Source organism: Hyla sarda, chromosome 9, assembly GCF_029499605.1.
Source record: "Hyla sarda isolate aHylSar1 chromosome 9, aHylSar1.hap1, whole genome shotgun sequence".
NCBI lineage: Eukaryota > Metazoa > Chordata > Amphibia > Anura > Hylidae > Hyla > Hyla sarda.
In genome coordinates this window covers 15,873,777-15,895,433 of record NC_079197.1, presented here as the reverse complement: position 1 = coordinate 15,895,433, position 21,657 = coordinate 15,873,777, and the positions used below count along the sequence as shown (strand labels likewise).

At 45.8% G+C, this 21,657-nt stretch overlaps 1 protein-coding gene across 5 annotated transcripts in view; it reads right to left on the bottom strand.

Moving 5' to 3' along the window:
- WNK3 (WNK lysine deficient protein kinase 3) overlaps window positions 1-21,657 on the bottom strand; it is a 133,578-nt gene that overhangs the window by 37,757 nt on the left and 74,164 nt on the right. For all 5 annotated transcript variants that reach the window (XM_056540436.1, XM_056540434.1, XM_056540432.1 and 2 more), the window contains 7 exons: window positions 18,168-21,590; window positions 16,151-16,200; window positions 9,224-9,365; window positions 9,026-9,142; window positions 6,309-6,452; window positions 6,173-6,227; window positions 3,046-3,174 (listed from right to left, as the gene is read on the bottom strand). In XM_056540436.1, coding sequence (XP_056396411.1) covers window positions 3,046-3,174; window positions 6,173-6,227; window positions 6,309-6,452; window positions 9,026-9,142; window positions 9,224-9,365; window positions 16,151-16,200; window positions 18,168-21,590 — 4,060 coding nt within the window. The remainder of the gene's footprint in view (window positions 1-3,045; window positions 3,175-6,172; window positions 6,228-6,308; window positions 6,453-9,025; window positions 9,143-9,223; window positions 9,366-16,150; window positions 16,201-18,167; window positions 21,591-21,657) is intronic.

Sequence of the window (21,657 nt, the reverse complement as noted above, 5' to 3'; positions counted from 1 at the left end):
CATCTAAAAAAGCCTTCACAGTTCTGGAACAACATCCTATGGACAGATGAGACCAAGATAAACTTGTACAAGAGTAATGGGAAGAGAAGAGTATGAAGAAGAACATGATCCTAAGCATACACCTCATCAGTGAACATGGTGGTGGTAGTGTAATGGCATAGCGGGCGCGTATGGCTGCCAATGGAACTGGTTCTCTTGTATTTATTGATGATGTGACTGCTGAAAAAAGCAGCAGGATGAATTCTGAAGTATTTCGGGCAATATTATCTGCTCATATTCAGCAAAATGCTTCAGAACTCATTGGACGGCACTTCACTGTGCAGATGCACAATGACCCAAAGCAAACTGCAAAAGCAAGGAAAAAGTTTAAATCAAATAATGTTATGCAATGGCCAAGTCTATCACCTGACCTGAATCCGATTGAGCATTTCACTTGCTGAAGACAAAACTGAAGGAAAAATGCCCCAAGAACAATCAGGAACTGAAGACCGTTGCAGTAAAGGCCTGGCAGAGCATCACCAGGAATGAAACCAAGCAATATCTGGTGATGTCTATGCGTTCCAGACTTCAGGCTGTAATTGACTGCAAAGGATTTGCAACAAAGTATTAAAAATTTAAAGTTTGATTTATGATTTTTCTGTCCCATTACTTTTGGTCCCTTAACAAGTGGGAGGCACAAATGGAAACTGTTGTAATTCCTACACCGTTCACCTGATTTGGATGTAATTACCCTCAAATTAACCTCTTAAGGACGCAGGGCGTATGGATACGCCCTGCATTCCGAGTCCTTAAGGACGCAGGGCGTATCCATACGCCCGTGGGAAATCCGGTCCCCACCGCTAGCCGGTTTGGGACCGGAGCCGGATGCCTGCTGAAATCATTCAGCAGGCACCCTGGCACATCGCCCAGGGGGGTCCTGAGACCCCCCCATGTCGGCGATCGGAGAAAATCGCATGTCAATTCAGACATGCGATTTTCTCCAATTCCGGGCTGAGCGGGTCTCTGGTGACCCGATCACCCGGAAAATAGGGCTGATCGGAGTTGTCAGCAACAACCCCGATCAACCCAAAGGATTGGAGTGAGATCGCAAAGCTGCGATCTATTCCTATCCCCTGCCATTACTCAGAACGGAGTTCTGACCAATGGCAGCGCAGGACAGGGGGTTGCCATGGCAACCCCCCGTTCTGCCCGCCCCTGGATGTCAAGGGGCTCTGGAAAGAAGATGGAGGCCGTACCTGCAGGAGAAGATGCCTGGGGACCTGGGATCTTCGCTGGAGCCTGCAGGATCCTGATCAGGTAGGGAATCGACAGTGGGGGGGTGGGGGATTGAAAGTGAAAGTAAATCGATCTTTACTGTGGCAACCACTAGGGGGGCCAAACTGCAACTCCCAGCATGCCCAGAGAGCCAAAGGCTGTCTGGGCATGCTGGGAGTTGTAGTTTTGCAACATCTGGAGGGTCACAGTTTGGAGACCACTGTTACAGGGGTGCCCAAACAGTAGCCCTCCAGATGTTGCCAAACTACAACTCTCAGCATGCCTAGACTGCCCAGGCATGCTGGGAGTTGTGGTTCTGTAACATCTGTCCCTTCAGATTTAGCAATTTTCATGACATTTTTGAAAATCGCTGCTCTACTTTGAAGCTCTCTAATTTTTTCAAAAAGCAAAAATATGTCCATTTTATGATGCCAAAATAAAGTGGACATATTGTGTTTGTGAAGAAAAATAACATTTATTTGGAATATCCATTTTCCTTACAATTAGAGAGCTTCAAAGTTAGAAAAATGCAACATTTTCAAAATTTTCATGAAATTTTGGGATTTTTCACCAAAAAAGGATGCAAGTAACGCCGAAAATTTACCACCAAAATAAAGTAGAATATGTCACGAAAAAACAATCTCAGAATCAGAATATTCGGTAAAAGCGTTTTCGCGTTATTAATTTGTAAAGTGACGGTGGTCAGAATTGCGAAAAAGGGCTCAGTCCTTAAGGTGAAAAAGGGCTGCGTCCTTAAGGGGTTAAAGCTGACAGTCTGGAGTTAAAGGACATCTTGTTCGTTTCATTTCAAATCCATTGTGGTGGTGTAAAAAGCCAAAAATGTTAGAATTGTGTTGATGTCCCAATATTTATGGACCTGACTGTATGCCCAATCCCTGAACTGCACTGAGACTTCAGCATGCCTCCAACAAATGTATAAGACTGTCTGCAGGAACCGCCAACATTTTTTTAGTGTGTATGGGAAGACTAGACACAATATTACACAATACATACATATGTGTACAATATGGCCTTTCAAAGTTAGTGAAGGTGTATATGCTCTTTCAATGCTTAAAACCTACATTCCAGACCAAAAACAGGACCTGCGCATCTCTCAATCTGTAAACTGTCAGAATGTAATCACTGAATAAAATCACTCCCGGGACAGGATAGTAGGAGGATACCCTGTCACTACACAGCCTTGAGACCAACAAGTGACACTTGAGAGTGAAGGACAAGCTGATGCAAACGGCAGGCTATTTTCAGACAACACAATGGGGAAAGCTCCACCAGCCTAGGGTTCTGGGAAAATGAGGAACGCACTGTTCCTTTACATATTTATCTGCGTCACAAGCACATTCCCTTGTGTACCACCACCAAGGAGGTTTGCACATTCACATTCTCCAAGCTACGTATACAAATAAGAGCATGTGTAGAAGGGAGCTCCTATGAGAAGTGCAGACAGGGTCTTACACAAGGGGCCATCACAGTCTTAACTATCCCTTTATAAATGTATAAAAGCAGCACTCAGCACTCAACTGCAAACTATCACAAAGCAAAGATCATTGATTCTTTGCTGTCACTCTTCTAAATCGCAGGAAGCTTCATGCCTGCAACTACTTGAGGCCTGGAGTGTCTGTTCCTTAGGGACATACATGTGTATGAACATCATTCATACATTGACATACATTTGGATAATAAAGGTCTATGGGTATATCTGTGTACAATGATTATAGATATGAAGAGACTTCTAGTGCATTATCCAGTGTAACAGAACTTTAGTTTCCAAACCTGTAGCTTGCTGAGGAACTCTGGTAACTGCACTCTGGGTGATAAAGGATTGCGCTTCACGGTTTCTAATTGTCTGGTTGATGAAAAACCTCCATCGCCCAACGGGTGACGACTGTGGCGCAGAGTCCCCTAAAAATAGTGAAAAGCTTTTGAGATCAGCAAATTCAGGTAAAATTACAACGTGAGTAAAGTTGAAGAAAAGAGGAAGGAAAAAAAAAATAACTATGACCCATCAATTTCAACCTATTAAATACATATGTGCTAACCAGATGCCAGTTTCAGAATGAACATGAAAGCCACTGTGTCACTGAAAGCCATTTTAAAAACATAATCCAAATATGGACACTAGTAAAAAGAAATTACTTTGAAAAACAGTTACCTAAAACTCCTTAATATCAAAAAATATAAATAAATAAATGTTCTCAGCCTTGCAAAAGAGGCCTTGCCACATCACACCACATAATGTCTTAATGGATAAGACATCACTGCCTAGAAGCCTAGCAGTGATCAAGAAGCTGAACACAGCCCCACAAATAAATAGATTTTCCAAAATTCTATTTAATTTCTTGGAAAATACCTTTAAAGGGGTACTCCGGCGCTAAACCTCCGTTTTTCAGCAGCAGGATCCCCGCAATCTAACATCTTCTCCCCTATCCTTTTGATAGGGGATAAGATGTTAAGCGCCGGAGTGCCCTTTTAAGTAAAACAAAAAAACTAAAACAAAATAAATAACAGGCACATAAGCTATCCATTTTTTTTTGATATGGCGATCTCAATAACAATATAATTGACAAAAGACTACAGCTTAACATTTCCGCAGCAGAGGAGGGCGGTCCCCCTGGTTATGTTGTTAGCCTTGATCTCTATAAGGCCTTTGATTCCGTTGAGTGGCACTATATTTGGTGCTTGCTGCGAATCCTCCGCTTCGGAACGTTTTTTCGGAAATTGGTTCGGTTGCTGTATGACTCCCCTAGGGCCCAAGTATGCACTAATTTAGAGATCTCCGAGCCATTCCAGTTCGGCAGGGGGACTAGGCAAGGGTGCCCCCTATCTCCCTTTCTCTTTCTGTAGAGCCACTGGCAGCGGCAGTTCACTCTTCTACCTCGATTAGGGGGATCACTAGGGGTCCCCTGACCGAGAAGATATCTTTATACGCAGAGGATACGTTAGTGTACTTGGCTGACGTAGGGGGACTCCCTTGATGCTTTATTTTTTATCTGTTGGAGAGGTCTCGGGTCTGAGGGTTAACTGGGCTAAATCGTCCATAATGTCCTTGTCCGGTACCAGGGTTTTGCCCTCTTTACTTGTTAATGGGTTACAGGCAGTGTCCCGCTTTAAATATTTGGGAGTGGAGGTGTCCCCTAATATCTCTGAGTTTATGGCCCTTAATTTAGATCCCCCTACTCCACACTACCCTTACTCGGTTGCAGGCGTGGGACTCCTTACCTTTATCATTGGCTGGTAGGGTTAACATTTTCAAAATGATCTTTCTCCCCAAGTTCCTCTACCTCTTTCACCTGTCCCCTGTTCCTCCCAAGGTTTTTTTTTGTTTTGTTAAACTTAACAGGGCTCTGAGATCCTTCTACTGGCAGAATAGGCCTCAGGGGTTGAGACAGGCTCTGCTCCAGCCGCCCCAGCAGCGGGGGGTCCAGCCGCCCCTAATATGCATAATTATTTTTTAGCCTCACAGCTGATGTACGTGGCCTGGTGGATCGACCTGGACCTTTCCAATGCCTGCACGGCTTTGGCGGGGGCACTCCTGGGTTCCTATGAAACTCTGACTAATACATTGTACAGGTATGTTCCTTCTCTCTTTACCAGCTGTTATTAAGACGGTGGCGGCGGTCTGGTCACTGGGCGCCAGTTGTCTCTCCAGCCAGTTGTCTCTCCAAGGGCACCCCTGTGGGGTAATCCACATTTGGAACACCTAGGGAGTTGGAGGCAGCCGGATTTTAGAGCTCCCAGGGAATCAAATTTGCCATGCACCTGTTTGGAGAGGACTGTATCTTTCAGTCATTTGTGGAGGTTAGAGAACGTTTTAATGTCCCTCAGGATGCCCACTTTCGGTATCTTCAGTTGCGACATGCGGTCTCTGTGCAGTTTAGTTCCCTGGAGGTTACCCGGGTCTTTAATGAAGTGGAGAAGCTCCTGGGGACCGCTGACCTGGCTAAGCCTCTCACCCAGAGTTATGCGTTGCTGCAGTCGGTGGGTCCGGACTCGTACGCTGTGGCGCAGCTGAAGTGGGTCGAAGATATCCCCTGTCTTTCAGAAGATATGTGGAAGGAGATGGTTAAGATGTACTATCCTACCAGTAGTTAGTGCTTGGGATATGCTAATTCAATCCTGGTATGTCTTGCGTTTGTACTATACCCCAGTTAGATTGCTTCGGATGAGGGTCTTGAGGTCGGAGGTCTGCTTTAGGTGTGGGAGAGAGAGGGGCACCTTTTTGCATGCGGTTTGGGCTTGCTCCTGCATTGTGCCCTTTTGGAGGCAGGTAATGACATTCTTGTCGGATCACTTGGAATTCCCCTTTGTGTTAACTCCGGAGGTATGTTTGCTGGGGGTTATTAATGGGTTGGTGACGGGCTCTTACAGGCGTATTCTGGTCCGTTTTGTTTTGTGCGCACAAAGTTATAGTGATGGCCTGGAAAGATGTGTCCTCACCCCCTTTGGCCAAGTGAATAGGCCTAGTTAATAAATATGTCCCATTATACCATTCCCTTTATGTTAGTAGGAAATGTGCAAAAAAATGTGATCCTCCGGTTCGGGGAACCTCTCAGTCGTAGATTGGCTTATTGGCGCTGAGGAGCTCCTAGGGTGTGTTTGGATGTGTGTGTGTGTGTGTGTGAATGGCATTGTCTATGTGTGGCTTTCCTGTACTGTTGTTCTAGTGGGCTTCCCACCTCTCGCTTACTTGTACTCGTCCTAGTTCCTGTATAGATGATAGATATTCCTTGCCTGGATTTTGGTGGGAGCAGAGGGGCTACAGTTTTGTTACTGGTTTGTTGTTAAAATTGATTGAAAACCAATTTAATATATATATATATATATATATATATATATATATATATATATATATATAATTGACGTTTACATTTTTTGCTACCACTGCATGTTAAATGCTTACCTCCGGGTGGGGCAGATGCCGGGGGTGCTATTTGCACATGCTCAGAAGATCCCATCTATAAAGAGGAATTTAGAAGTTTTATACAATCAATAAATACCAATAATTTGGTTTACTGAACAACATTATTTGAACTCACTTGGCTATTTGACTCTGATATGGGAGGTTCAGCTCTCTCCTCCACAGGTATGCTGCGCAGTATCTCCTGGGCTTGAGTTACTATCAGCTTCAATTCCTCTACAAACTTATCTTTTTCAGCTTCCAGGACAAAGTCATCTTCAACCTACAGATTTAGGAAATAGAAAAGAAAAAAATAATAGTAAAAATTATTTCTCTATCGGCTCCATTGGGGAACACAGACCGTGGGTATATGCTGCTGTCTCTAGGAGGTGTGACACAAAAAAGTCGGCTCCTCCCAGCAGGATATACCCGCCTCCAGGCCCTGAGCTATTCAGTTTTAGCTTAGTGTCTAGCAGGTGGTGGACATTGTCTGGAATTCTCCAGACCAAGTCTTCTATTTTATTGTTTTTCCTAGTATAGGGACGTGTTAGTTTTTTATTCCCTTTTTCTTTCATGTTTTCAGGTGGGGACTCGGGTACTCCGGTTCCCTGTTTCCCCATTGCGAGTAAGGGGGCACAGACATTGCATTTATGGGCTGTTCACCCCCCCTCGCCAACTGTCAGCGCCTGGGTTGATACCTCATGGGTCCGGGGCCCCCTATTTCCCTGCTCGCCTCGCTCGCGCATAGCAGCCAGGTGTGATGCAGGCGACAAAAAGCTGACTGAAGACTTCACAGAAGACTCCATTAGGTAAGTTCTTCTGACTGAGGTGAGTACATTCCTTTCTCCTTAGCTGCGGACTTGCAACCTCTGGAGACCCTATGTTTTTGGCCCACCTTTTTTTAGGTTTATGGGGCTGGCTGTACTGGGGCTTTATTCTTTCTGGGGCGAGCAGTGGCATCTTAAGGGGGCATGAGTGATTGCACTGTGTGTATGTGTGTTTCATACCTCACTGTGTGTGTGTTATTTTACTATGCGGCTACAAGCCGCAGCGCCTTATATGCGGCTGACAGCCGCGGCGCTTTCTCTGGCCGGGCGCACGGAGCGCCAGCTTACTTTCACTTTCTCCGGCAGCTGCTGCCGGCGTGTTCGCCGCTCGCTCTCTTCCCCCCGAGTGCATATGCGGCTGACACATGCGCTCGGGACTAGGAGCGGGTGCCATGAAAGCTTCTTCCCCGTCCTCAATTAGCTACGCCCACAGGGCCGTCAGAGCTCCCTGGAGGCGCGAAGTGTCCTCCAATCAGTGCCGTGGGCGCGAATTTCACTGTGAGAGGCCAATCCTTTAGTGCCTCTACCTCAGGCACGCCCCTCTCTGGCTATTGGCTGGCCTTTTTTCACTAGCTGCATGGAGCTGAGTTCTCCTCACTGCCAGCTGCCAGGGGACACAGACTAGGGTGAGAAAGTTCCTGTCTTTTCTAATTATGTCAGTACCCAGAGCTGTTCCTCCCTCTAAACAGAAAACCGGAGCGTTGGTGACTTATTTTTTCTGTAAGCACTGTAATGCTAAGATGCCTAGCTCTACTGAGCCCACTTGCTCTGCCTGCTCCACTGCTCCCCCAGACCCCCAGGTACCCTCGGATGCCCCTTCGGTTCCGGTGGATTCAGCTGCCCCTCCAGCCTGGGTTTCTTCCCTGACCCAGTATATGGCTAACTTGACCCAAGTCTCCCGTTCGGTGGCTGAGGCCTCCCGGGAAGTGGTGTCTGCCTTGAAGGGGTCTGCCCTGCGCTGGCCCTCTGTGAGGGTTCACTCCGCTTCCCCAAATACTTCACGCTCTCACAAGCGTACTAGGGGTGCCTCGTCCGACTCTTCCATTGAGTCCTCAGATAGGCAGGCCCGCCCGCCCGCCCACCCCCCCCGGTCATCTGGTCACAAACGTCGCTCCTCCAGAGGACGTTCTCGGAGTCACCGCTCTACATCGCCAGAGCCGCGTACCCGGTCAGGGTCACCTTCCCTCCAGGACTGCCTCCACTCGTTCACATTCTCCTGGTGAACTGGCTGACAAGGCTTCCGAATCGGCATCTGACTCAGAGGACCGCTCGGATACAGTGGAAACTGTGAACTCATTGGTTGCGGCCATTAGAGACACCTTTCACTTAGAGGACCCAGGAACTTTGGACGTAACTCCTGAAGTATCCTTTCATCGTGCTAAGCCAGCACCTCAAAAGTTCAGCTCTCACGCTGACTTTTACGCCATTCTGGACTCTGCATGGAAACATCCAGACAAGAGGTTCCCGGGAATTAAGACTATTCAAGAACGTCATCCATTTGACAAGTATCTTGTCACTAAGGTGGTTTCCTCTCCCTCAGTGGATCCACCAATCTCCTGGATCTCTAAGGCCACTACACTGCCACTGGCAGATATGGCTGCCTTCAAGGATCCCACGGACAAGAAGGTGGAGTCCTTAGCGAAGTTTGCATCTGAAGCAGCCGGCTTGTGAAAAGCAGTGCCTCTGAAGCAGTGTCTTGTGAAAAGATTGCTCTATACAGTCTGTAAAATTGCAAAAAAAATAAATAAATAAATAAATAAAAACTCTGTGAAGACACAAACTTGTAATGAAACCTGTAAGGTAACATCACAACCTGTAAGGTATCATCTTGCAATGTTGATCCAGAGCAAGGCACAATAATCCTTTGAGGTAGAAATTTAATTCTCAATTTAGGGGGAAAAAAGATCCTAAAAAAGTACAGCATATAAAGTGGAATTTATGTTGAACGGTTAACAGTGAAGACATTGGTGAAAGTTTGAAAGGTTTATGTATTATATGAATGACAAAAATCTCTCTCTGTCAAACTTACCATATAATGGGCAATGTCCTCTGGAGCGTCTCCGTCTGCATCAAATTTAAAAGTGACCATCTTGTTGTTATGAGTTTCCAGTTGGCATTCTACCATGTTATCACCAAATCTTGAAACCTGTGGTCATAGGAAGAAAGAAGATGAGATCTTTTCCCTTATAATATGCTTAGGTCACAAATGACACATAGACACACATACCCCTAAGAAGGACAGATTGAATCGAGTCATTTTATCAGGCCTTGGGCAGGACGCTCGACGTTGTTTCATCTTTTCGTGCTTGCCATTTCCAAGGGGTCCATCAGTAAAGGCAGTGTTGTCCCTGGGATAGTCCGCCTGGGTGCTGCAAGAAAATATTTCATTACCAATGGTAGACAACCATATAACAGTTTGTGAGCCATTTAATGTTAAAAAGGAGATTTTTTTTAGTACTCGCCATAAAATCTCTTTCTTGTAGCCTTCATTGGGGGGACACTTTACTGATGGGTATATTCTATTGCCACTAGGTGGCGCTGACACTTGGAAAAAAAAGTCGGCTCCACCCTGGCAGGATATACCCGCCCACTGGAAGTGAGGTAACCAGTTTTGTCACAAAGCAGTAGGAGAAGCCAACCAAGGATATGTCCGAAAGACCCTAGAAAAGAATCTCTGATAATAAAAAAAAATAAAAAATAAAAAAAACTGATAGGATCATTCAGGCGAAAAGTGAAGAAATGGGTGGGTGCGGTGTCCCCCAATGAAGGCTGCGAGAAAGACATTTTATGCTTTTCATTGGGGGAAACCCTACTGATAGGACGTACCAAAGCAGTGCCCTAGGGTGGGAAAAAACAACCACCAGAGAAAAGGAATCAGTCCCGAGACCGAACTCGCGTGTCCACAAGGCCTGCGGACGAGTCCCCAGGCCAGAGACAAACTAGGCCCAGAAATTGGGCTCCAGGAAGATCCCCTGTCCACAAAGAGAGACAAGAAAGGTCTGGTGCAGGAGAACAAAGACCTAAACAGCTGCAGACCCAAAAATCACTGTCCCAGGGGCCCACCGTGAGTACCCAAAAGGAGACAGTATCCGGATGACTGGAACGCCCTCTAACTCAGGAGGATTGAACCACAGAACGAAGAAAGAGCAGATTGCCCAGAAAAGGGGGATCCCGGGCACCGGAGAGACCGAACTAGAGAGGTCTGATTCACCTGGAAGACTAACTCAAATCAAACGGCCAAGGAACAAGCGGAACACCACGAAAGAGAACATCCCAGAACACTGGTGTGGCCGATACGGGAAATGGAGGATCCTGAGTCACCTGGAAGACTCATATGTGAAAAGTAAGGAAAACTCTCTGGACGACAAACTTCCCCGGGGAAAATGAAGTGAAGTACAGAACGATCACACCACTAAAAAGGGATCGTGGAGGAGACCAGGCTGGATCACTACACATGCCCGAGACCTCAACCATAAACCAGGCCCAAGGACCGGAAGAGTCGCCAGAAAGGAAGGCATGCCACAGCATATTAGGACAGAGACCAAGCCAAGGACTAACCGGTCTAGGATCCAAGTGGTCCAAATGGACCAGAGCACTCCGAAGAAAAGTCCCGCCAAAGCGGGAACGGAGGGGGAAACAAAGGAGGACCCAGCCGGGACCCTCCGGTTCTGGGAACAGGAAAGTTATTCCAGAAGACTATGGTGACAGTGCACTAAAACTGGCACAGACAAAAGGGAAGGAAGAACACATCCTTCCAGGGGGAGTGCGCGAAGGGAGGAGAAGAGCAATGGCAGGACCTGAACAACAGACAGTGGCTAGACCAGCAGTCGCTGGCCATACAAGATAACAAACACCTCCAACAGATGAGAGAGTCAAGGCTGCGTGAGCAGCAGAAGATAACCAAAAACAAAACAAGAGCAAGGCTGCAAAGGTGGACAGCAAGCACACAAGCCTAGACAGTAAACAAAACCATGGTGATCGCTCCCAGTAAAAAACAAGTGCCCAGCCATATACCACACCGATATAGTGGGAATCGAGATGGCATCATCTTGGCGGCAGAAAGCTCAACAAATAGTCCACCTAGAGGAGGGAAAACAAGGGTGACCGAGATGAAACTCAGGTATTGAACATGCCAAGCACCCTGATACCCGTAGCCCCAGTGGAAAAGTGGCAAGTGCGCCAGGCACTGTAGGAGCAGGAAAATGCTGCCCCACAGCCACAGACTAGGACTGGGAGAATGTAGCCCCCAGGCCCCAGCGACAGCCCATCGCTGTATGGAGGAGCCACCTCGTGTCCCCAGGGGGATAAGAATCCTGCACACTGGAGCTGGGCAACCTACAAGACGTATGGAGAGCAAGTCCAGACGATGGCTAAGGCAGCAGAGTAGGTGCCTGAGCCACCCAGGACAGAAAACTCGGAGGTACCTGGAAGAATAGGGAGGGGCAGAACTGACTGTCGCCCCAGCAGGCACCCTGCAAGAACCGAAGTGCTCAAAAGAGCTGCGGAAACAAAATCCAAGGAAGCCCCAAGGCACACCCCACCGAACAGAAGGAAAGGTGGGCTCTACACTGACAGAGCGGCCTTATCATATGGAGGGACACAGACATTGTACCTCACAAAAGTAGTGAGGTACCAAGACTGCCGACACGAAAGAAACCGCAGACATCCAAGGGACCTGCAGGAAGGGAGGTATGCCACCAGCAGACCAACATTGCAACCTTAGGAAGAGGAGCAGAGTGATGCTGCTGCGGCTGAGAAAGTCCCTGGAGCATGCAAAAAAAAAACATGCCCGATTTACTAATGGTGCTACACACCAAGACTGCAGGCGCAGAATCAAGAGAAAAAATGTATGCGGAGCAGGAAACATGTAGACACCATTCGACTTTACAGGCAGAAAAGGTCCCATGAACCCACAAAGAGACACCAGACTGCAGCCGCGGCATCGGCAGTAACGGAGGAGGTGACCTGGTGGACCAGAAAAGAATACAAACACATTTTGGTCATGTGGCATAGGGACCATGGCCACGCCGGTCCTGCATACAGAAACACACAGCAAAGTGAGATCCCAGCCTTGGACAGAGTAACAGGCATGCAGAGAGGAATCTGGTAAAGTACAAACCAGCATGTGGTGCATTCTCAAAAGGCCACAGAGTATGGCAGGTGACCTGAAGTGGTAGGAGGCTATGCGGAAGACAGTATGGCCGACTGGAACAGGATCCCTGAGCGCACAGGGTCAATCCATTCAATCTCCCACAGAAAGCGAGGAACTGGAGTGCGGCCCATCCAACAGTCGACCTGGTGGCATAGAAGACCCAACAGACAAGGACTGTCTGACTGGCATGAATCCCGTGAATCTACAAGGACCCTCCTCCAGGAGACCTGGATAGAGACCCACCCCCCCTAGCGATAGGGGAAGACTGAGGAGCTGTGGAATGCATCCATGCAATCCAATAGGGCCCGCAGAGCATGCTTTATCAGTTCTACGTATAAAGCACACAGCAGTGGGGCACCAGAACGCCAGCCACAGATACATCTGCCGATGAAAGCCGGTGTAGGAAACCAAGCAGACCACTGTCAGGCATACTGGTACGGGTCCATAGCATACAAGTCATTCCAACTGTCACCTCACACGGTAGTGAGGTACCGGAAGTCCAGCCATAGCTACATCAGCAATGTGATGTGTGACAGGCGGTGTAGGAAACCATGCAGACCACTGTCCGGCTTACTGTTATGGGACCAGAGAGGACAACAGGTAACTCCATTGGACCTGTCGCACAGTAGGGAGTTACCAGAACTCCAGCTGCAGATACATCAGCCGAGTGATGTGTGACAAGCGGCAGAGGAACCATGCAGACCATTGTGTGGCTTACTGGTATGGGTTCATAGTGGACAACAAGTCATGCCGTCGGGCACCTCGCAGTAATGAGGTACCGGAACTCCAGCCGCAGCTATATCAGCCGTGTGCTAGGCATTGTAGACCATGCAGACCACTGTCTGGCTTCCTGGTATGGGTCAATAGAATACAACAAGTCACTCCATCAGACACCTCGCTCAGTAGAGAGGTACCGGAACTCCAGCCGAATATAAATCAGCCGTGGGGTGTATGACAGGCAGTAGAGGAAACCATGCAGACCACTGTCTGGCTTACTGGTATGGGACCATAGTATACAACAGAACATTCCTTGGGACACCTCACACCAGTGGGGTATCGGAGCGCCAGCCACGGACTCTGCAGCCGTGACATGAACGACAACTGTCTGGCATAATGATATCAGGACCAAACCATGCCCACGCAGGAGTACTACCATGGAGACCTACTGTTGAATGTGGGAAACAAGAGCACTAGCCGCAGATGCGGTAGCCTGTGGAGAAGGGAATCATAGAGCATGACCTGCCATAACACCCCGAGGATGGGAGGCCAGCAGACCTGACAGATGCGGAATCTCAAAAGAATTGTATACTCCCCTCAGCCACCACATACTGTACTCACCCTCGAAGACTTTGACCGGCTAGGGCCCCCTGCCTTAAGCCAACTTAGCAGGCAAACAGGGTCAAATGGGGGACCCGGACCCAGGGTACACCGCCAGGCGCTGGTTGTTGGCGAGGAGGGGTTAACGACCCATCCAGCAATGCACAATGCCCTTAAATCGCAGGTGGGGGGGGGGAGATCAGGCAGCACCATGCTTCAGTCGCCCCACGCTAGAAAAAACAACAAAGGAGAAAAACTAAACTTTAGACAAACTAGGAAGAAAAAAAAAAAAAATGCAAAAAAAGGCCAGTTCTGGGGAGCTCCCAGACCTGTGTCTTGCCTCCTGCTTACACTAGCTAAAACTGGTTTCCTCACTTTCAGTGGGCAGGTATATCCTGCCAGGTAGGAGCAGAGTTTTTTTCCTAGTGTCAGCGCCTAATAGTGGCAAGAGCATATACCCATCAGTAAGGTGTCCCCCAATGAAGAGCGACCGAGAAAAGATAATTTTGGCAACAGAAATCTACTGTAATAGAAATCTGAAATAGAAAAAGGAAAAAAAAGACTGTACAGACTGTAAAATCTGGACCAGGCAGGTATGTGAATGCTGGTGCATGGTAACTTGTAGCATCAGCTTCATAAATCAGCTCAGTAAATTTACTATAGAGCTAATTTAAAATGTACCTGATGCTTCAAAAAACTTTTGACATGTCTTAGAGATATGTCAAAAGTTTTGATTGGTTGGAGAATGAGTGTCAGAACCAGCCTACCCGCTAGAACGAGTGGGAAGATAAGCACGTGGTTCATCGCTTACCAAGACAATCCCATATACTTTGTAATTTTGTGTCTGTCACGTGGGGACAGAGTCAGGGAGAACACACTTAGCTTGTTCTTTTCCCAGCTCATGATAGCGATCAGTTGGGATCTGAACACTCAAGTCTGACAGATAAAAAAAACTTTTGACATGCTTTAGAGAAAGGTCAAAAGTTTTTAAGGCCTGTATTAGAGAGATCCGCTCCCTAGACTTCTTGACGGCCTCCCTCAATAACTCTGTTCCATTATTTCTCTCGGTCTGGGAGCCCTGGGATCGTTTCACTGATAGGCCGCCCCCTTGATTTCCTCTCTTTTCTACCTTTTCCCTTTCTCTTCCTTTTCTCCCTTTCTACCCTGCCCTATGTGGTTGCTGTGTGTATGTCTGTGTGTCTATGGTTTGTTTCCCCTTCCCCTTTCCTTGTATGTGGTTCTTACAACCTCTGTGTCTGCTACTGATGTCGCGTGGTAACACGCGGACTTCTTGGATTACTGTGGTGGTCCCAGGTACGCTATATATTGATAACGAAGGCCTTCCGTGATTCTTAATGTTTTTGTTCTCTTGCCTTGGCCTTACCTACTGCCTGTTTATAATTTGTTTATGCTATGTGTTTTTGGGCTTGGCCCCCTGTATTTCTACTGTATTTCATAGATTGTATCGGGCTACAGCCCTTCTGATGTCATTTCCTTGTTTTTGGATTTGTATAATTGAAAAATTCCTTTAACAAACATTACAGTTAAAAGACTTTTTAAATTGACAGTGCCCACTTAAAGTCTCTTGCTGTAAAATATACAGAACTTAGACTGAGTTTTATGCTGTCCAAAAGACAGATCGCATGAAACAAGGACAGGCTCCTTTATTACAACAAAGGCCTGCTGAGCTTGACTGATAAATCTCACTGTATGTAACTAGGGAGCATCTTTAGTAATGCACAATTCGAGACAAACTGGTTGCCAAAAAGGTGTTGAGTTTTAACACTGTAGTTAAAAGTTTATGTTCACCTCTGCATGTCCATTCATAATGTAATTCACAACACTATGTTGGTTCTGAGGTCCAGCAACCTCTTGACAAAACTGAATTATTATGGTGTCTATCAGGCTTTCATTGTTTTGACAGAAAGCATAATGCTGCGTAGGTGGATGAATGGTGTGACTCCCAGCTGCATGTGTGATCCCCGTGGTCTATTTTATACTATCAACTCCTGAGACACATTTGGCCATATGCATTAAACTACTACAAACAGAAAAGGATATATTCGAGCTTTTATTTTCATGTCTACACGAAGTGGAAACAGATATATAACCCATGTCTTGGTGCTATTCCTTTAAAGCCAAAAAGATCGCAACAAAACAGGATAACAACTGCTCAGGTGAGAAAATGCTTAAAGCAGTTTATCTGTTTGCTGGAGAGGAAATAAAAGTTAGAGATGGCAGTGTATGACCACTGGGACCTCACAGATCACAAGAACAGAAAACCCCGATCTTCTGTTCCCCCAGCTGCAACATCACTTCTGGCAAAAGTTCAAAGTTTGCGTTTGGCCGTTTTCATCAGTGCCATAGACTTTAAATTGGGCATCAGGGTGCAAAGATTTTATTTAACAGTGGTTCAGTGGAATGGGGAATACAGTGATCTGTGGAGGTCCCAGTGGTTAGATTATCTCCTATCTAGTATTTATTATCAAGTACATGGACAGCAATGTAACACTCAACCAGCACCTGCTGCCAGCAAAACAAAACTTCTGACTTTTTTTTTTTTTTTCAAATAGCTGCAATCTTTTCATTTTTCAGAATTTATTATGAATATGTAAAACTGCATCAGACTGAAATCTCCCTTTAGCATGATATACAGTCTAGAAAAGCAAATGCTTAATAATTTACCTGTGCACAGGGTCAACTTTCTGAACACCAGACAGTTCTGCCAGATGTACCTGGAAATGCAAACATATATTGTTATCGTTCACAAATGAAATCCCCCTATGCATACAGCAAACGTTGTCATATAATCTAAATCACCCAATAGAGGCCAGAAAATTGTGGCCTTAAATAACACAATCCCATATCGACAATTTCAAAGAATTCCCACAGCATGCCGAGCCTATGGACCAATATAATTTACTGACAGACCCATGAAGGGCTGGTAGTGGTGGGCCAGGCGGGACCATACTTAAGTTTTGGGAAAGTTTACTAAAAGATTTTGTTGAAAGTCAGGAGTGGAGCCAGCAAAACAAAGTTATAGTTTTAAGAGAAACACAAAGCTTCAGCTCACCCCTTCACCCAGCATCAGCACCTGGACTGGTGTGAACCAACATAGACACTTTAGAAAAAAGGTAAGTCCAGCACAGGTCCTTGTGCAATAGAACTTCTTTTACTTCAATACAAAACGATACCACAGGAATAAAAGTAACCTGTTTCAGCCGGGTCTACCAGCCTTAGGGTGGGTTCACACCACGATTTTTGCTATACAGTTTCAGCATACGGTTTCATAAAAATAAAAAAATAAAACTTATGCAACCGTACAGAAAACCGTGCCAATAGACTTCCCATTCAAAACCATATGCACCATATTGCATACGGTTGTCTCCGTTTTTCAAGCCCTACGGTTTTTAACTTTTTTTTTTCAGGGACAGAAAACCGTGGCCTACCACGGTTTTGTGTCCGGGTGAAAAACCGTATTAAACCATATACGTTTTGTTTTTTTTTTACATGGGAGTCAATGGGAATCTTACAGAACTGTATGTGCGTACGGTTCCATCCAGTTTTCACCATACGGTTTTTGACTTTCCACAGTTTTTTTTCTTGGAATTTCAATCAAACAAGTGAAACTTTATTCATAATGGAGTGAAAAGTTCAAAACATACACTTTTTTCCTTAAAAAACAGATGCAACCGGACATCATTTTTCAAACTGTATACGGTTTTCAATCGTATACAGATGAATATTTGTACACACGTTTTGATACAGTTTAGTCAGGTTTTGAGGAATCAGGTTTTTTTTTTTAAATCAAAAACCTGATACAGGAACTGTATTGCAAAAACGTGGTGTGAACCCACCCTCACTCATATGAGTATAAGTAAAGCTGGCAGACCCGGCTGAAACACGTTGCTTTTTATCCTGTGGTATAGTTTTGTGTTGAAATAAAAGAAGTTCTATTGCACAAAGACCTGCGCTAGACCTATCTTTCTGAAGTTAGTTTTTTTTTGTTTTGTTTTTTGCATTCATGACCAATTTGGACTTTACAAATGCAAAGTTTAAAGTAGTGATTTCAGTGAAAATTAGGTTCACCTGCACTATCACCCTGTTTATTGGGTTTATTGTGAGAGAACACTGCACTGCACTATAGACTGTAAAATGTCTGCAACTTAGTTGACAATTTCTAATAACTACAAATAACAGATATGAGTCTGATCATCCATGTGGGAAGATCAGATACTAGAGGATTCTGTAAATTTACCATTAGATCCTATGAGAGATAGAATGCATTACTGGTGAATAGAAAGCTTCAGTTATGCCTTACTCTTCCATTACACCAGCATGCACCATTTTATCAGTAATGTTACAGCAATAGCGCTAGCAACCAATCAGGAAAAATAGCATATTTGGTTGTGCGCAATAGTCTAGTCTGCATTTGTGAACATAAATGGAACAGACTTGGGTGGCCTTGTTGGCATTAAAGAAGAGAGGCAAACCCACCCACTGTTTGTGCATAAGGGTCACTGTGCCACACTATATGGGTCACTGTGCCACACTATAATGCAAAACTGGTTTTAAAGTGTCACTAAAGTAATAGTTCTTAAAGTGTATAATGGCTGTCCATTGAGACATGCAAGGAAAACGACTTTGCAATATATAAATTCTGGGTAGTTTAGAGGTTTGTGTGTTGGGAATAAGGTCATACCTGTTGGAATTTAGGATCTGGCTGATGGGTCTGAGCAGGAAGCTGGTACATATCCTGAGGGATAATATTCTCAGTTCCAGCTAAAGTCACGCAAGACGGCTGTGACATAGGATTAGGGTAGCCAGGTTGTTGTGATGATTCATGGTTGTCAGGCAGAGGAAGCTGCTGCTGCTGCTGTAGGATTGGTGCCGGCTGCTCAGAAGCAGAATAAACTTGATTTTGTAGAGAGTTCTGGTTCACAGCATCCTTGGTGTGAGATACAGGAAGCATTCCAGGCATTAACCGCATGTTGTCCATTATCTGTGGCTCATATGCTTGTACAGGTGGATGCTGCATCTGCATATAGGATTCTTGGGTTGGGAGAGAAGCATTTGCCTGCATATTATTTTGCTGGCTGTTCTGCTGTGGTTGGGCCATCAAAGGCTGACCGCTCTGATCATGTTCAGAAGAAAGGATGCCAGCTTGTACATAGGAAATTGGGACAGAAACAATCTGTTTTATGCCCCCCACTTGTACAAAACCTTGGTTTGTAGGCTGCTGCCCCACAGAAGGCAAAGAGCTTTGATCTGATTGAACCAATAAGGCTTGTTTATCTGGAGACTGTATAGACTGCTGTGAAAAAACTACATTTTCTGCCTGTACTTCTGGTCTGTAGTCAAGTGGTGGGGTCATAGTTTTCTGTAGCTGAAGGTTTATTGGGAACTCAGAGGGTAATATGTGTGTAGGATAGCCTTGTGTCTCTGCAGCTGGTATTGCAGGCATTGCTTGGGCTAGGCTTTCAGAAGGTACTGAATTCTGAGCATAAGCAAGTCTGTCTGAATGTCCTTGCATAGAAGGGATAGATTGACTGTGTAACACTGGATTTTCTACAACAGGAAGAGCATGCTGCACTGCTGCATATACAGGCTGATTGGTAGGTTGCATGGGCTGAGAACTGTACATAACTGTGTTGGATTGAGGTACTGTCTGCTGAGCATATACCTGTTTATCAGCAGGAGTTGCCGTCTGATGTACATATGCCTGGTCAACCACTGGAACTTGTGAAGTGTAGGTGGACTGTGCAGCTGGAGAAATGGGTCCATGCACATGCTGCTCAGCCGCTGGTGCTGAATGTTGTGTAAATGCTACAGCAGTGAGTAATTGTTTATTCTGTATAATTTGAGGAGGTGGGGGCTGAGTATATCCTTGCTGATCAACCGAAGGAGTCAGATTCTGCGTATAAACTTGTTGAGTGGCAGGGCCAAGAGATGGTTGAACATAACCCGAACTGTCAGAGGACGGCACAGCTTGCTGGTTGTACTGTTGTTCACTTGGTGGAGCCTGTTCACGATTAAATATGATCTGGTCCTTTGGAGCTTGCTGTGAATTGATAAATATGTCTGCTTTCTGTAAAGATGGCTGTATAGGTTGTTGTTGGCCATATATGCTTTGCTCAGAAGGTGGCATTGTTTGATGAGCATAAACTGGCTGCTCAGAAGGTGCCATGGCAGGCTGTACACATATAGGCTGCTGCTGCTCAGATGGAGGCATCACATGCTGGCTAGGAACAGGCTGCTTGGGCGGTGGTCCTGCATATTGACCACATAAAGGCTGCTCTATTGGTGGCACCATATGCTGTGCACACACAGGCTGCTCCACTTGTGGCATCACATGCTGAACATACACAGGTTGGTCAGCTGAAGGAATTAAACTCTGAGCATATACTGGTTGTTCAGGTGGTGCAGCATGTTGTATAGTATGCTGGGGGTATACAGGCTGCTGCTCTAAAGGTGGTGGTAAAACCTGCTGGGTATACACAGTTTGTAGCTCTGGTTGTGGCACAGCTTGTTTTCCATATGCTGGCTGCAGTTCAGGTAGGGTTGCACCTTGCTTGGAACACACTGGCAGCTGTTCAGTGTTTTGTGGCAGGCTTTGCTGCACATACACAGGTTGTTGCATGGGTGAGGGCACAGTTTGTTGGGCATACAATTGTTTCTCAGTTGGTGGGATGATTTTCTGAGAATACATGGAGTTCTCTGGTGGAGGTACATTTTGCTGCACATACACAGGTTGGTCTGATGGATGAACTTGCTGGGCATACCCATGCTTATCGGATGGCGGTATAGTTTGCTGGGCATACATATTCTGCTCAGATGATTGCGATAATGGCTGAGTATATACTTGCTGCTCAACTGATGACATTTGCTGAGCATATACTGGATTCTCAACTGATGTAGTCTGTTGTACATATACAAGTTGTTCAGCTGATGTGCCTTGTTGTGGATAGGCAGGCTTTTCAGGTAAGAGAGATTGTTGTGGATAAACTGACTGTTGGGCATGAGTAAAATGTTCGGGCAAAGGCATATTTTGCTGTATGTAATGCATCTGGTCTGCTGACTGCAGAATTTGCTGGTTATAGATCAGTTGTTCAGATAAGACCCCCGTGTGATGCACAAAAGTAGTCTGCTCAGATGGTGCTACCGTTTTTTGGTCAATAAGAGTCTGATCAGGGGCCACAACAGATTGCGGACCATAAACTTCCATTGGAGGAATCTGGATATAAAGAGGCTGCTCTGCAGGATTTTGCACAGCGTTCAGATGGGTTGGAAACTGCTCAGAAGGTGCTCCAACATGTTGAGAAACCACTGGCTGCTCCCCTACTGAAGGTTTGGCAATGTGCAGTGCGTATGCTGCTTGTTCCTGAACAAAGGAAGTCTGTTTGATAGGAACCTGTAACTGTGGATGCTGGTTGTTTGGAAGCTGCTCATGTACAGATAATGCCAAAAATTGTTGTGTATGTCCAGTAGCTTCAGGGACAGCAGATATTGGAGCTGTGAATGACAAATGTTCTACCTCGTGTGGATGTTCAGTACGCATTTGTTGTAAAACAGTGTCCTGTGCAACTGCAGTAGAGTGTATTATTTTAGGTGTTGGATCCACAACAGTTTGTTGCATCAATGGACTTTGGTAGGAAGTCTGAGGGTTTGAGCTTTGTAGCTGCTCCAGGTGTGTCTGCATGTGAAAGTTCTGTCCTTGCTGTAAATTTAATAAATATGCCGAATGGTCTTGAGAAGGCATTTGTGACTGCTGTACCGCAGCTAACTGATGTTGCTGTACAGTACCCTGGACTCCCATTACGTTTTGTGTCTGCGGCACCACATTCTGCATGCCATACTGATTTAACATAGTTGGATGGCATACAGGGAGAAGTGTTGGAACTTGATTTTCTACAGCTGGCGCAGCAAGAATTTGTACACCTGTTAGGCCACAAGAGTCAAGCTGAATGCCCGCCCTTGGTTGCTGAGTTGCCATTTGAGAAGACATTATTTGAGGGGACAATGCGGAAATTGCTGACTGCATCACTGGCATTCCTGAAGTATCTAAGGTGTTGGATTGAGGAAGAGCTTTCCCTTCTGCTGAAAATGCCATTTGTGCATCCATAGGCTAAAAGAAAAAAAACAATGGTACAAAAAATTAAATTTGGTAACCAAAACAAAAGTGATACAATTTT